The 18509-nt window shown below is 28.2% G+C and overlaps 1 protein-coding gene across 2 annotated transcripts in view; it reads left to right on the top strand.

Moving 5' to 3' along the window:
• SP2353 (EGF like, fibronectin type III and laminin G domains protein pikachurin) overlaps positions 1-18509 on the top strand; it is a 79654-nt gene that overhangs the window by 57230 nt on the left and 3915 nt on the right. For both annotated transcript variants that reach the window (XM_089220176.1, XM_089220175.1), the window contains 6 exons: positions 6346-6569; positions 9455-9554; positions 10366-10494; positions 14914-15149; positions 16406-16636; positions 17077-17180. In XM_089220176.1, coding sequence (XP_089076302.1) covers positions 6346-6569; positions 9455-9554; positions 10366-10494; positions 14914-15149; positions 16406-16636; positions 17077-17180 — 1024 coding nt within the window. The remainder of the gene's footprint in view (positions 1-6345; positions 6570-9454; positions 9555-10365; positions 10495-14913; positions 15150-16405; positions 16637-17076; positions 17181-18509) is intronic.

The raw sequence follows: 18509 nt of genomic DNA, 5'->3' as shown, positions 1-18509 counted from the left end.
TTGAACTCACTAAGTTCGCTCTCTCTTAAGTTAATGACGGCAATACAAAATGGCGAAAATCACTAAATATTTAAAAATAGATATATTGTACTTTATTGTATAATGTTTCTCCATAAAAATAATGTATATTACCATTAATCCGAATGACACTTATCACTATCAGTATCACTTTTCAAAAGTGTAGTCATTAATATATATATATCTAACGACATTTATAATTTTTTTTTTTTTTTAATTGTTGAGATATTTATAATGTTTGGTTGAAATCTCAATAAAAAAAAAATTTTAAGGGATTGAAGTAGATAAATTTTAAATACTAGTTCCAATATCACATCTACCTACTTTATATTTTTTTAAATCCATTTTAAGGAATATAAATAAAAATGTATATAAATATTTTAATAACTGAGAATTTTAAACTAGATTGGTATATCAAAATGTTCAAAAAACAAATTATATACTAAAAAATGTACAGTAAAAAGGGAAAGGGACTCTTTCTTCGAAAAACAGAAGTTTGTGGAATACTCCTTCAATAATTCAAAAAATCTTAAGAATTTTATAATGTGCTCTTTAAGTGCATGAACTTAAAAATTCCAAAAATCATAATTTGAATAAATGCATTATTATAAAACAAAAATTTTGTATGAGTATATTATGCTCGGTGAATCTTCACCCTATACACCGCGTATTACAGTCGATAATTATACACACAAACTAATTCTATTTTCTAGTCGGGACGCTATTGAATATACGTACATATTTCAGGTAAACATACTATCCAACGAACATTATCGGTACCTATACAATATACCATTGTCGTCGTTATTCGTATGCAAGGGCGGAAATGCCACCGCGCCGGTATACGCGCGTATAATACCTGCGCCTTGTTTGTATTTTATTATAATATATGACGATAATAAATAACATCGTTGGCGGCGGTGGTGGTGGTGGTGGCATCGCGGTTATACGCGGCAGAGGTCAGTGGGCGTTTGGCGGTCGGCGGTCGGTGTTGGCTGCGACCCGATGTGTTTTCACGACTTTTACCCCTCAAGTCGGCCGACTGGAGGGTAGTATATATAGGGGACTCGTTCGAATTTAGAGCGCCTAAAATCCTCCGTTTCGTGATACGATTACAACAGATTTATAACATTTTACACAATTTTATAATGTACACTGTCCAATATAGTATTATAATTGTAGTGAATTTTTTTACAAGATTTTTATCTTCTGACAAATTATTTTGACCTCTTTAATACCTAAAAAAATTATTATTTTTTAATGTTAAACATATAATATGCCGACGTTTAAAGCATATTGACTAAATATATTATTTTATATAATTTATATACCTATAATCTATATTATATAGTATTATGGTATACTTAAATACTATGTATACATAACTCTACATATTATATTTTTTATTTTAACTATATTCCTAGGCTCTTTCTTAATTTAAGTGTTTCCATGGCTCACTTAGTATACTCTACTGCACTTTTACAGTCTATAATAATATCAATTTTACCATTTTCGATGTTATGCACGGAAATTGTACATATTTACGTAAATTTAAACTACGAGTATTATAATATGTTAGCGAATATATGACAAAAATGTATAATAAAGACTTCAAAAATAATAAATAGAACTTTTTTTTGCGTTTGACGGACATTTTTTTTTCCAAAGTCACTAAAACTATCCAAAAAATGGTTGTTACGCTGTGTAAAAAATAAACCTAGATATCATTATTATTCATGTTTGCGCGACACGAGTTTACGCCTTGAAACTTTATTGGTCTCCAGGCGTAAATTCGCGAAATATACCGACACAGCTGTTCTCATTTTTTAAATCACACTCCATCACGCCCTGCACACAATCGGCGCACGACCACTCGACGATTCGAAATAATATAAATAGTAATCGTATGCACGCTACTTCTGTACGACCGCGACTTGTGCATATTTTCCAGAGAGTAAAAAAATTATTTTTGTTCTATCAACGTGGTCCGAGACAAGTGTCCGACTACATGAACAATTTATAATGTATCATTATGATACATTGCGATTGTACTATTGTTATTTTATATTATAATCACTATTGTTTGTTCTTCGACTAACTGTAAATAATTAAATAATGCGTTTCACTATGCAAACACGTGCACTAATTATAAAGGGAATTAAATATACAAGGGTTTCCATGTGCATTTGTGTGTGTCACGACAAAAATAACGTGAGAAAAAAAAACTACCTAAATAAAAATTTAAAGATGAAAACCCTAATTATATATATATATATAAAAAAACACTGAATGGTATGCCAGAAGGCACCGCGGAAATGTTTATACGAATATTAACATATTGAATAACTATTTACCATGGCTATTATATCTACAGTACCTATCACAAAATATTTTTATTATTTTATATTTGGTCCATAATCGCCTTGAAAAACATAGCAATAATTTATTTTCACATCATTTCGGTTAATTTACGACCGGCCTCAAAATAAGACAATACCGACTGTAAGGTAAACAATATTTACCAGGCACCCAGTCGAAAGTGACTTAGATACAATAACTTATTTTTATTCAATTTTTCGGGCGTAATAACTAGGTATTAAGTATTATAACACCCGACCGAGTATATTTTAATTAACTTAAATAATTGTATTCTTGGTTATATACTATACATCTATACAGTACCCTTTTTGACCGGAAAAGCGACGAATACTTAATGTCTAAAAGCAATAAATAGTTATCAAAATATTTGAGGTAAGTTTTCAAAATTTATTATACTTAAATATTCATCTCCTACACAATTAATTTGAATTCTACCTCATTGTGCTTCAGTAAGCAGAGTTTGTGTTATTACCATGAAAGTATAGGTATCTACGTATAATATTGTTTATCCTATTTATTTTTTATTTGTTTTTATTATTATCCTGCTTACTTTGAAATTTATAGCGATGGCTGGTTTTATGAAAACTCTATCAGGTATGAATTTATTATAAATATTTCAGAAGATATTTAAAATGAATATATAATCTCACATGGTTACTAAATTTTGAACAAAGTTTCCATTTTAATTAGCAAAAGAATTTGCTGGTATTTTAAAGGCATACGTCACGCCAGCACTCCAAGTTTGGAATTGTTGTGCTTTCACAAGATTTAGTAACGAAATGTAACCATGATAAATTGTTTTGTACATTACAAAGAAGTTCAGAATTCCAATCGCTAATATTGGGTGAAACTTGACGTTATTCCAGCATTACGGTACCCTTCATAACGATTTTATTTTTTTACATAACATTTTTTTTAATATTGTACCTAAACATTTGCTGACCATAATATGTATGTACTTCAAAATTCTAGGCTCTAGATACTTTATTTAACTCGAAACCATTTTAAGTGCCGCCAACACCGTGGCATTACGAGATGTCGTAATTTTAAATTTAAATTATTAATTTATAATAGTTTTTACGTACACAATATACATAATAAACATTTGTATTTGAAGCCTTTAATAATAAAAAAAAAAATATATATATATACATAATATTCGTTTGGTATATATACATATAATTTATAACTAATGTTACCAAATCCAACATTATTGGTTTTTTCGTCAAAATAATAAATATCGATTTTAAGGAGTTCATTATTAAACAATATTTCATTGTAATGACTATTGAGTAAACGTGTACAGGTTATAAGTCAACACTCAACTTTGTACAATATTATTAATTACTTATGATATGTTACGGTTGTTTTTCTGAAAAATTTCACTCTCTTGATTACTTATTTTATGTGCCATTATTAATTCCCTAGATTAAATACTCTATAAAAGTACTTTTCCCTGCAGTGTCTGGACGTGGCGTCTAACGCGAACTACCGGTCCGAACATTGGTCGGCGTCTCGACGTCACTACGCCGTGTTATTCCGCTATTGTTTGAAGTTGCAAAGAATCCGTATCTTTGCACATAAAACTAAATGGAACTTAAAACAAACAATAACAAAGGAAAATAGTCATTTCATTATATTGTTACATCAAAGTAAAAACTTAAAAATACGATAAACACGTAAAACGTGAAATGTATTCATGTTTCTACCTGTCGAACTAAAGTTAGATCTGAATTCATTCTATATAACTGTTGTAACAACGTTTAACTGAATTATGCGAAATCAGTAGCAGATATGGTGATAGACGGTATTAGTAAATTTAATCCTATCGTGGTGATACACATATAATTCATACTAAAATATTAAATAGAATCCTTGGCAAAATGGAAATTAACTGGTTTGAAACAAACGTTAACGTTTGGAATTAGTATTGTTATTATATTATAATGGACGATAATTCATTGAATTATTATCAATATTTAAATAAATCGTAAATAACAGAAGACTCACTTTTATGCCCATTCATATACAAAGTATATATTTGTGGACTATCTATTCTTTTCAAAAGATATTGCACATGCTATGATGATTTTTCAAGTAACTAAAAATAATCATAAGATACCTACGACAACACTATACTTAGCTATCATCGAAATCTGAAATGTAAGATTTAACATTTTCGACAATATATAAAATAATAATATTTGCTATTTACACTATAACAAACCAATCTCGAGAAATTTGGTCGTCAATAAGTTTTAAAAATTTGATCATTCTGTAAAATGAGCCATATAATATGATCAACTATCATGCTTCAAATATATTTTAATATAATTTTAGCTGATTTACAAATTCGACGACGATTTTCCTTTCTTTTATTGACTTTTAGGTTCATAATATGATTTAACCATTCCGGAATTGTAGTTTTTATCCAATGTAACAGTTGTTTCAACATAAAAAATTACCTATTTCATTAGACCCGTAACCTTGCGAAGATGTTATCGACTAGGTAGACGTAGAACTATATGTATAAACTTAAGTTTTGTTACACCAACTATTCAAGAAGGACTAAGACCATGGGCAGATAGGCCATTTTTGGCCTACCGGAAAATTTTAAAAAGGGGCCCCCCACATGAAAAAAAAATTAATAATACGTGATATTAAAGACCCCCTTTACCGAAATACGAAGGGGGGCCCATCGGGAAACGCCCGGTAGCCTGGTAGGCTTATCCGCCCTTGGCTAAGACATAATAAAATGTTTCAACCAATATTCACTTAATTTATATTCACTAACCACTCTTAAGAGGACGCTACGCCCGCATGTGTTGTCTCCGTCTTACAAGTACGTAACATTGCAAAAACTGTTTAGCGCGGGAAAGAACCGAAAAGGCTACAGTCATAACTAAGAAACGAAATTCTCACCACAGATAAAAGGGAATTTCGACTGTGCAACGTTGTTTTTATTTTTTTGATATTAGAACTGAAAAAAAAGTTATTCGATTTTGAAAAACGCAATAATAATGAATTTTGAAACAATAAGAACTTTTTTTTCTATTTGTGATATCGAAAAATTGAAAACAACGTTGCACAGTAAATGTTCTCCTTATTATGTGGTGAAAATTTCGTTTCTTAGTTATAACTGTAGCCTTCCTGGTTCTTTCCCGCGCGAAACAGTTTTTGCAATGTTACGCACTTGTAAGACGGAGACAACACATGCGGGTGTAGCGTCCTCTTAACACCAAACTTCAAACGCGATAAACACAAACGATAAATTTTAATGAAATATATCACTTAAAACAAAATAATCTCTAATTGTATTTAAAAATATAAATTAAATTTGAATTACGATACTGAAATTAACAAATTGTCAGTTGTCACTATGCATACCTACTCCCATACCAATAAGAGTAGGTATATAAAATATATTTTAATGTAAAGCTGGTATTTTTTTCCAATTCAAACTCTAATAATTGCTTTAGATGGCATATAACAGGTATAAAAGTAGATATACTACACTAATTTATTACACTTACATTGTCAATCAAATATTCACGTCTATAAAAAAATATGCTTATGATTGCAAATAATTGCTAATATAATCGCATACACCTAAATACACCTAAGACAGGCAGTGGCCTACATGACAACTCAATATTTGATTTCAATTTTTAGTCATTTTGTTTGTTGATAAATTGAATATTACTACCAAGTATCTACTGTTGATATTTGAAAACGAAATCAATGTTAGTGCCTACACTCAGTATTATAGAATTACATAATATCATTCATTAAACATCTAAACAATTATTTTATTTAATACATAATAAGATTATTGATAACACCAATAAATCTGATGAAAGTCAATCGAAATGATGGCATTGTCTTTATTGTATTAACTATTAATAATAAAAATATTACAATTAACATTTATATTTGTAAATGTTTCAGGTACCATCATTTAATGGTTCCAGTTACCTGAGGCATCCCGCTCTGGGTGACTCGGCTCTTTCATGGTTGGATCTGGATATTGTTTTCAAAAGTCAATCGATGGATGGACTGATACTATATGAAGGTTACCAAAAGTATGGTTCAGCTGATTTTATAAGTGTTTATATGATTGATGGTCACGTAGAGTTTACATTCGATCTAGGCACGGGAACCGCATCGTTAAGGTAAAATATAAAATAAAATTTACTATTAAAAAAAAATATTTATTTTAATGTCACAAAATGTACCCCCACAGCGATGTAGTTAAATTGCCTATTTATTACGCCGTGTAACCATAAATCACTTTTAGGTATTATATTATTGTTATGATAAGATAATATTAATATTATACATTTTTAAATATGCAATAAATTATTTATTTATGAACCTAACTCTTGAAAGAAAATCAGTTATTTTTATAACTCAATCCATTAAACAATATAAAAAAAAAATGGCGTTTTCCAAATATCAAATTTCCCATATTATTATCAGCTAAGAAATCAATGCTAATTTATTATGAATTATAGTTTACTTAACAATACAAAAATAACTAAATAAATAAACACTATGATCATTATTAGTCTATCTAATAATCACACATAGATTTTTTCATGTATTTTATTAATACAAAATTCTCCATAAATTAATAAAATCATTAACAATATACGTTCATCATAAGATACTATATCCTTCACTCAATATGTGTTATGATAACATTTTGAATATAATTTAATTGGGAATTATCGAATAATACATAGAAACTGCATTTTAATTATTATAAATATCATTAAGCTAAAATGTATTATAATGTATAATATTACATTATATTTCAATTAGATTTGATACATTTCCATTGTATTACTCAATAGAATGAAACATTAGTTATAATAGTCATATCTCATAAATAAATATAAATATGATATTATTATTCAGAAACACATGACATACATAATATTTATATAATATAAAATATATAAATTTATTTTTTCTATATTATACAAAGGGTCTCTGTCCCTGCTTTCTTCACTCACCAACCCCTCTTCGATATGTTTCTACGAGCTGAGAGTTTATAACTACCTCGTATATAAAAATACAATATATTTCTATCTATATTAAAATTTAAAGAGAACTTTAATATTGGTTGCTATAGTAATAATTATTTGACGAAACTATTTTAAACTTTTTTATATAATTGAATGATACAAATCAGTGAAAATTGTTTTAAAAACATTAAGTTTGGATAGTTTTTTATATTTATAAATTTAATTAAAACATAATTAGTTTTTAATTATGTTTTATAAGACATTTTTATCTCTAATTTAATTTTATATAGGAATAATATAAATTTATAATGTATAGTACAGAGTATATGATAAAATAATTATATTATTGAATTATTGAATTATTTGCTTAACTCATTAGATATCATTAGGTCTAAGATTTTAATCCCACATACTTCTATCTACTATCTAGTTATAAAATCATATCTTTGTGATCTCCACTTCTCTTTGCGCTCAGGAAAAACTTTTCAAATATTTCTAAAATAGAAGCCGATGTCCCGCAAGGTGCAATTATTGCACCACTCTTTTTTAACATCTACGCAGCAGACCAACCCAATACTCAATACAAAATGGTAACCGACTTCCCAGACGACAAAGCACTACTTGCATGCCACATTGACTCAGACATAGCTGCCTCTTTTATGCAAATACATTCTAGTCATACTTGACTTACTAGCCTCATGGTATACAAAATGTGGCCTGAAATTAAACCAAACGAAATCGCTCCAGTCTACCATCACACTACGCTCCAGAGACTGTCCACAACTATTCCTCAATATTCAACCTCTACCCTACTCTTAAAACGTCAAATATCTTGGACTAACCCTAGACCATCGGCTCACATAGGCTCTTCATATGCGGTCCGAACATGTATCGCTCAATGATCATAGCCGCCAGCTGCGACACCTACTGACTTTTAAACATTTGATCTGAACAACAAGCTTCTTATATACAAAATGCTAATTAAACCAATATGAGTCTATACTTCTATAGTATACAGCTCTGGATAATAATCCAAAATTCTAAGACAAATCACTAAAGCACCTTATTACGTTTCCAATCACACACTCCATTATGACCTCTCCATACCCTTTGTTATAGACGTGGCTAAAACACTCTACGAAAGATTCTATAACCGCTTCTTAAACCACAGAAACCCACTTATGTATCTCTTCCTTGACTATCCCTGGAAATCCTCCCAAACAGCTAAAGCGCAAGTGATGTATATAGAAACCTACTGACAAACTAATTCAATCTTTATATTTTCTTTATATTATCTTTGATTTAATTATTATTTTATATTTTTACGGAGCAAATCATATTTTCTAAAAAAAAGTTGTTGCTTATGTGTGCACATACATTTCATCATTTCACGTACAAAAATGTGTTGAAATTGTTATTCTTTTTATGAAACCAATGTAAAATATGTTTATGTAATAACTGGTCCTTCAGAGTATTAAGTTTATACGAGTATATATAAGTAGATTTATCTATAGTATAATCTTTAGAAATGTTTATTCATGCATATATGTGGGTGGCTAACTAACTGAACGGATTATAAACATAAACCGTAATAACATAAACTATATTACACGCTCCCTGTTTTACACAAACAACTTTAATTATTTATATAGGACTGGATATACACTGATTCAGGCTATATTATTTCAGTCTATAACCCGTAAAACATGATTTTAAGTAAATTTTGGAATGGACTTTGGCCATGCGCCTGAATTATAAGGATAATATTTGAAATGTATGATGACGTTTTTTAATATAGTTAAATATTGTATATAATATTACTCGGTATAAGCATTTTTTTTTTAAGGGTTAGATTTTTCCACTGATTGGGAATTAATGTTTTACTCTCTTCATATAAAAATTATGTATGTCATTTACGACAGAATGTCACTGATCAAAAACTAAAAATCAAAGAAACTCTATCATTAAGTGACTTACTATTTTGGTATAACAGAAATAACAAAATATTTTATTTTGTACTTTGGCAGGAGTCCGTGGACAGTTTCTCTAGGAGAATGGCATAGACTACGGATATCACGAACAGGAAAATTAGCAGTTATGCGTGTGGACAATCAACCAGAAGTTCAAGTAAGAACTTCTTGAGTACTTATCAACTTAGAAATGTATGGTTATACAAAATAAATGAGATAACTTTAATATATTGATATAACTACGAGTATGAAAAACTTTAAATTGAAGTTAAACACTAAATGGCAGGTGTTTTCAAGCTCAGTGGCCTACAGCAGCGGTTCTCAAACTTTCTTGTTCGCGGAGCCCTTATATATTCCTAAAAAAAATACGGAGCCCCAAAAATCAGAAATGTCTATATGAGACAACAAAAATTCATAAAAAATGATGGCAATTGTAAATGATTTGCTTTTTATTTTTATTTTCTGTAAAGTACGAATATATAAAAATTATTTAATTAATATTAATAATTTAAATTTGATTAATACAGATATTCTCGGGGAGCCACGGAGCCCCTAGACTACTCTCGCGGAGCCCTAGGGCTCCGCGGAGCACAGTTTGAGAACCGCTGGCCTACAGTATTTGCATATATGAGAAGTCATTTATTTTTATTAACTATTAAAAAATTCAAGTTTGATAAAAAAAAAAATGAACTATTACAACCGCTATCAATGTTTTTCGAGTATTCCTTCATGAATTATACAACAATAAACATATATATTATATATACAAAAAAATATCAAATAAAGCAAAATATTTTCAGGAATATTTATAGTAGGTAGGTAGTCATTATTATTAGTGGAGAGTCAGTTGTTTGAACATAAATAAAACAAACAAAACAAATGTACTTGTTATTATAATTTTTAATAAAAATGTTTTTAATAAAACCATAGATATTTATCTACAATTTTAATTCACCACTTTGGTCCAGGTATTATCGCCGGGTGCATTTACACAGCTATCATTACCGTTAAGTATGTACATCGGAGGTGTACCCGACTTCGACACAGTACCGGCACAAATCAAGATTCGGACATCGTTCAAAGGCTGCATACAAAAAGTTCGTACCTACCTATTCAAAAAATATTATAATATTATATATTACCTTTTATTATTATATTAGGGTATAACCTATATAATATGCACACATCTGTATAAGTAACTTTGTGAATATAGTTAAGATATATGTCGAACGCGACTATCTAAAAATGTATACCATATTATATATTTTTGTGTGTTGCACATTATACTATATAGATAGGTACATAATATGAAGATGACAGATGTGGCTAATCAGAATGAAGTATTACGTTTGTCATAAATATTGGGACATTTTTTTAGATCCAATAACGTTATTATAGTTAACAATTTTACAGTTTATTATATCATAAAAACCTACACATATTTTACAATACTTACAATTTTAGTATAACAGTATAAATATAATGATATTATTATATTTTAAGTTTTATATAAAGATTTATCGACAGGTAACATGCGTCGTTGACTTTAAAAAAGCACATTTATTAAGTCCATTATTTTTTTCTAATATATTATTAATTATATAAGTACTCATTACTCAACCCTAAATTGAAACTTAATCATCCATTAGTTGAATGCTTCACGCATCAATAGTGCGGATATAATTTATAATCTACAATTTAATATAGTAATATTCTCTTTCAGCTCGACCTTTTTTTTGATAAAATACTAGTTTCAAAATATTTGCCATGTTCTTACGCTGAAAATTAGCAACTCGCATAATTGTATTATACACCAAGACTCACTGACACAAAATTCAATAAAAACATTTTATTATATACTATGACCAATAAGCTTTGAACTTATGGCTTTTATTCGTCACTTATTAGAAATCCGATAACATTACAGTAGCGTGCTACGGAGGAAGTTAGTGGTTATATTCCTACAATGTCCGATAAATCCGCTTATTTGTGTCTTTGGTATTACCACTACAATTCGTCTAAATGTATTATTAGTTATAACATATCTCCCCCTACACGTTGAAATTTTTGGACACGCCACTGAACATAACAAATGGTTAGAATATAAAAAACATATTAAAGTAATCATATTTTTTTTAAAAACAATTTAATTTATTGTAAAACACAATTGAACGTGACACATTCTACAGCACATGTATGTTCTTCCTGTCTCCTGTCACATTCTTTACATTTGCATCAATCACCCTCTTCCTCGTGTTGTATTGTGTTCTAGGCATGTGTCCAAAAGTCTAATGTTTCGATATAATGACAGAAAAATATTTGTTTGAAGAACTAGTGATGCTAAATTTTATGGACGTCTATTTTTTTTATTTGAGTGAGATGCTAATGATTTTTCTATAGAAACTCATCAAAGAGTTATTATCAAAAATGCCGTGAAAAACTTGAAAAATACATTGTTCACTTTGTGGGTATTTTCAATTTGTTTGTATCTTTGAAGTATTTCAACCAACTGTTACATACAGTCATTTCAAACACAAAACCACTCCATATCCATTCTTCTTTTACCCTTTATAAAACATCGATTTCAATTTTTTTTCCTGTATCCTTGTTGATCATAAAATAGTGATTACAAACATGGTCGAAATTTACGGTGGTGGCACACATTTTCTAGCGTAACTCATTTACTAATTTTTTTCTATAAATTATTTCACAGATTATTGATTAGACTTATACTAAAATGATAATTATTATCCTTAATCTTCCCACGAATTTAAATCATTTTATAACATTTAACTATTATAGTAATTCAGATAAAAAAATATTAATTAGCTCATCGAGATGAGCATGAAGATCTAAACAGTTTTGTTTTACAAACCATACATTAACACTTACATTACAATCTTAAAAAGGCGTATTTATTTAAGTTTGTTTAAAATGTTTTCAGACAATGGACATTGAATGCATGACCTAGCATATGTTAAATTAATTTAAAAACTTATATCATACGTGTAAAATATTTACAATAGGTATATTGAAATGTTGATTAAGTTTCTCTATGTTTGAATTAAACATTAATGCATTAATTCTTAAGTATTTAAATCGTAATTATTTTTTTGTTCTATTTTAAACAGAAATAATAAATGCTATCTAATTAATTCTGGTGCATTACTATACAAGTGCAGGTCCACGGTTAATTCAAAATTGAATTTGTATTGGTCATATATAGGTAATATACTAATATATTATAAATGACGGTCACATGCTTTTGAGAATTGTATAATTTTCAAGTAGGTATACTTCAAATAACGTACGCAATTCTTGCAGATGTTGCCACCGACCATTTTGTAATTTCGAAGTGATTTATAGATGAAAGACTGTGTTCAACACAATATATTGAACTGAATCAATTTACATTTCAACAAGCACTTAGTTATTTTAAATTAAAATCAAATATAATTTTTTTATCTTAATACTTCAGAAACTATATAAAGTATAAAATGATACCAAGTTACATGTACCTTGTATGAATATATTTTATTTTGTCATGACATTTTGATCATAAAATATTTTTATAACTGAGTATTCAATAGAATATTGAATTTATATAAAATATTCTAAAAGAGTTTGTATATTGTAATCCTTTTTATGTAATAAACTTGTACATTTGATATTCTTATACCTATCAAAGAATTTTTATAATTTCATTTTCAGTTTACTGCTACTTCTATATATTTATTTTTTTTTTTTTTTACTACATTTTCAAAATCTATGCATTTAGTTTCGTGTAGTTTACTGTATAAGTAACATCCAAAAATTCATTTTCTACTACTTTTTAATTAGATTAATTAACTTTCTCGATCAACAATTTACAAACCCGGTGTATGAAAGCAATTAAAAATACTCTTAGCACTATATTCTGGGAACTGTATCATTTCTTTAGAGTCGAGGACTTTATAATTAGATTAAAATCTTAATTAGGTACTATTGTCACAGTTTTTTTTAATGATAAACAGCTACGACACAACCATTTTTTTAACCCTATTTTGGGATAACTTTTTGCGTTCTGTGCTTATATATGATAATCATATTTATGACAAAACTAGAGTCTTAGGTATTAAGTGTACTACCTACCAATTATTTATTATTTTTCGATTTGATCCGTTTATAAATGATATAGTTGCCAGTATAGGGCAAATAGGAGATCAATTATTATATAGATTTGAGTAAATCTAGATGGTTAAAAAAATATGTTGTCTATGTTGACTAGAGTCCTGAAGAATCATCAGCTGTTTTATTTTGTGTTCTGTGTAGTGTCATTGAATTATAACATTAGCGACTAGCGTAACTGGTGAAGTGGAAGTGTTGTTAATGTTACATGTGGGCGTGTTTAGAACTGGTAGGATGTTGAAGTCATTTATCGGTATTACATCCCCCATGGTTTGCAATAGGGTAGTTACTGTTGCATACTGTGCAAATGCCATGAGACTCACGTGATTTGGTATATAATATAATATATGTTGTAATAAGATGGCTTTTATTACATTTGATTCACCAATATTGGTGAGGTGTATATTATGATCAACCGATTTTGGTATGACCAAGATATTGACAATTCATGTAGGTACTATGTAATTTTCAGTTGTTTATCAATTTCGATTTTCACATAAAATAAGGATGCCATACAAAAGAATATCATTATTATTCCCATCGAGCCTATAAAAAATAGTAGTGGTAGTGGGTTTTTGTTTTGGTGATAAAAGTATAATAATATTAATTAGGTAGTTATTGTTTAACAAAATGGCCTATTTCTTCTATTTATGAGAAAATTTTTGAATCATGTTCAGTTTTTTTGTTCTGTAAAATGAATGAACGTTTCTTACAGGTACACTTAATGAGCTTTAACAATATAATAGGTACCTACCATAGTTATGAATATCTGCCAAGTCTTGTACATATTATCGGAACAATAAAATTATAAGCCATTGTAAAATATGCTAATTATAGTCAACAATGCCACTTATTATAATTACAAAATATATACTTATATAGGTATAACACAAAATAAATATCAACTTATTTTTTTCAAATGCTAATCACCCTTTTTAGATTCTGAGCGGAGCAGTGAATGTATTGATCTTACAATATTGTGTTTTTTTTTGTGTCTGTGTACACAAAATCTGCTTTTTTTTTATAATCTGTTATAGCAGATGGCTTTTTTGAAAATGTTTGTATATTATCTTAAGAGCGATATGCAAACGACAATTAGTTTTTGAGTAATTTACTTTGCGTACTAGAGACAATAGGTCCATGCTTAGATCATATTACCCATGTCCCATATACAGTAATTTATATATTATAATCTAAGAAGCTATTCTAATTATAGGTTACAAGTTAGATTTCGACCCATCTACCTATTTATATATATAGTATATATATTATATAGACTATTATTATATTAATATAATTGTCGTTGTAGTATAGCAATTTGTAATAATTTCAAACATGTATCGGTTCAGGTGACCATCAACGAAAAACCGTTGCAAATCGTCCGTGGAGCACTGTCTGGGGCGAACGTAGCCAACTGCCCTCACCCATGTGTGGCCAAACCTTGTGGAGATGAGGTGCAGTGCGTACCAATATTCGACAAGTACAAATGTGTATGCGACAAACGGTGCAACTCGTCCGACGGCGATCAGGTGTCGTTCGACGGCACGTCTTTCGTGCATTACACCGGCCACGAGGTGCAACAAAGGTATTGCATTATAAACATCCATTTTAATTATAATTTAACGAAAATAACTGTTGCAGTGACTTACACGTCTTGCCTTAAATGGTTGGAAAAATATTATTACCTATAATATTTTTATTTATAATTTGGGGGAGGCAAAAAATAATTCGGAATCAACGAAACTAGAGTTACGACATTAATTGGCACAGATACCTATTAGTTAGAACCGATAAACCATGAATCTACAAAAAAAAAAAATGTAATTATTTATTTGGAATCGTAAGGATAAGCCACTAACAAACGTAGGCAAGGTTGACTAACTTGGTAGTTGGTATAGATAAATTTTGAATCTTTAAAAGCCTATTTTTTTTCAAAAGCATCTAGAGAATTTAAATTTCAGAGCCGAGATCATAAAAATCATAAATGTATAATTTTATATAGGTACCCTAACGATAAAATATAAAAATCGTTCCGGATAGTTAATTATCCCCCTCCACGAGAGTTTGGGCATAGGTAATAATATTTATGCATACTTGAATAATATACCTTATATTCGAAAACTATTTGATAAGAATTAACTGTTACAGCTTTTTAGGATAATTAAATAGCTAAAAAATAAAATTTTTAACAATATGGTTATCATAGTTAATTTTTTGTGACGGTCAAGAGAAAAATAATTGACGGCATATTAGTATTAGGCACATACTAGTATATTACAATCAATTTTAAGACCTAGCAACAATCATCTACCTAATTCGTTTTAGGAATATTACTTCTCCATTTACATATTTTCAATGGGTGGTATAAATACCTCCTAATTGACAATAACGCAACATGGTATCCTATAGGAAGGTACTAAGTATTATAATCAAATTTAAATTAAAAACATATTCACGCTTAATCTAGCGTTTGACAATACTGACGAAAATATACATGTGTTTTTTTTTTTTGTAAAAAAAATTAAATTTAGTTCATGGTAAGTACAAAAATGTAATATTTTCATTTTTTAAATGAATGGATCATAATATTATTATAAAGTTTAAACATGTAAATCTAAAACATGACCAACTATAAGGTGGTAAATTAGTATTTTAACAGTAAAACCATCGTTATTATTTTTTTGGTTCTGAGGTATAAGACTAAAAATAATTCATTATCCACATAAAATGTAATATTATTCATAAATGTTTTTATATCTAAGAATATTATCCAATTTACATAACTCTAAAATAGGTACATTTGTTACTAAGTATACATAAACATTATGGATTTATTTTTAGGATCACTGACGGACACTTGGATATAAATATGCGATTCCGGACTACTGCACTTACCGGACTCATATTGTGGACCGGGCGGTTAGACAGATCGGCCGACTTTTTAGCTTTGGGATTACAAGACGGTCGTATTGAAGTTACTTACGATTTAGGAAGTGGTGAAACAGTACTTAGATATAATACCACTGGATTACCTATAAATGATGGCAATTGGCACAGAATGAAATTTACTAGGTTTGTAGAAATGTTTTTGACACCTACATGATATTACCTTAATAAAACAGAGAATTTATTTCTATATAATATTATATAAGACGATTTTGAACAAAACTTACTTCTAATTATTATAAATAAATTAAGGTAGTGTATTTAAATATACCACAAATTATAAAATTATTATTTTATACATTTATTCAATATCATCTATTGTGGTCTGTAGATAAATCAATGATATAAATATTCTAAATATAATAGTAAAAATTGAATAACTATAACATTTTTGTTTTCTTTAATTTGAAATAAAAACTCTTAAATTAATAATTGTTAAATCTAGAGCAAATTAACTCTTTAAAATACATAATTTTTGGTACATATAAATCAGTACTCGTTAAATAATTAATATCATAATTTATAAACTATATTATAAAAAATAATGTTTATTTTTTATTTTTCAGAGATGAAAGGTTGAGTGCTTTAACTATAGACAATGGTACAAAAATGATAACGATCTCCACAGGGCGTTTAAAACAGCTCAACACAAATACAGGATTGTATTTAGGTAAGTCTTGTTTTATTTAATAGCCAATAGGTACCTTATTAAAAATTTGTAAGCTAAAATTACTCATCTTATACATTAATAAATTAACATAATTTACCTAAATGTTTCTGAAAAACTTAAGTCTCAAATTTATATTGTTCTTGGTAAGCCTAATATTATATTATATACAAAAACTCTTTCAATAGATTTTTTAGTTTTAATCCAAAATTAACTATTTTATAAAATAGTATTACATTTTTTTAATAAATTTATTAAATTCACTACCACACAGAATAATAGTGCACAATTTTATTTTATACTCTGCAGCCATTCTGGTTGTTTCTAACATTATTTAATAAAATATTCAGATATATCGGAGGACATTATTATATATGTGTATATATATGTTATAGAAATTACTCGTATAGGATCCATGAGGACTTTTTCACGATATTGACTTTCATTAAGTTTTTAATCATAATCTATCAAGTTTGTTTAATTTAAATTTTTTTTAAGTACGACGAAATTTCACTTAATTCGGTACATAATTTCAATATATTCCGTATAATTGGTTTTAATTAACACGACATTTTATCAATAACTCCATTTGTATATTTATACAATTTCGAACCTTATTATAAATATCTACATTAACCTCCAACGCTCGCATAACAATTTTATCATAATATTTCCGAGAAAAATAAGAAAAAACTTAAATTACTTTACAAAATAATATTTTCATTTTTGAGCCACAATATCAGTATGTCAGTATGCAAATAAAAATTTTAGATTGCATTCAATACCACAAACTTATAATTTCGAATCAAACAAGACCAATAGACTGCAGAAACCACAAATTAATTTTAATCTACAGATCAGAAACATATTCCGAATGTCAAAAACTTTTACTGAGTTACAAAAAGATTTGGTAAAATCACAAAATGTTGCTTAAAATAATGATATTCTTTGACGTTTAATGATGTATGATTACAAAAAAATATGAAATTGATATTGAAACATATTGTAAAAAAAATATAGAATTTTACCATAGTTATTAAAACGAATGAGCTGATTATTAGCAGTTAGTAACTGACTGAAACTTATAATTTAAATAATATATTTTAAAGTGTAAATATAAAATTTTCAATTTTTGGATACAATAACGCAAAAAATGTGTGGTTTTAACCTACCTACTAAAAATGCACAGTCAGTGTTGTTGAGACTATTTATCTAGATAATTATTTAGTTATCTTTTATCTCATCTAGATAAAAAGTTGCATTTTATCTAAATAATTATCTAAGATAAAAAATTCATTCATCTAGATAAATAATTCATCTCTATACAAAAAA

Source organism: Diuraphis noxia, unplaced genomic scaffold (genome assembly GCF_037042655.1).
Source record: "Diuraphis noxia isolate RWA-SAM2 unplaced genomic scaffold, SU_Dnox_SAM2 contig0002, whole genome shotgun sequence".
Taxonomy (NCBI): Eukaryota; Metazoa; Arthropoda; class Insecta; order Hemiptera; family Aphididae; genus Diuraphis; species Diuraphis noxia.
Note: the sequence above shows the minus strand (reverse complement) of the source record. Positions and strands in the feature narration are given on the sequence as shown.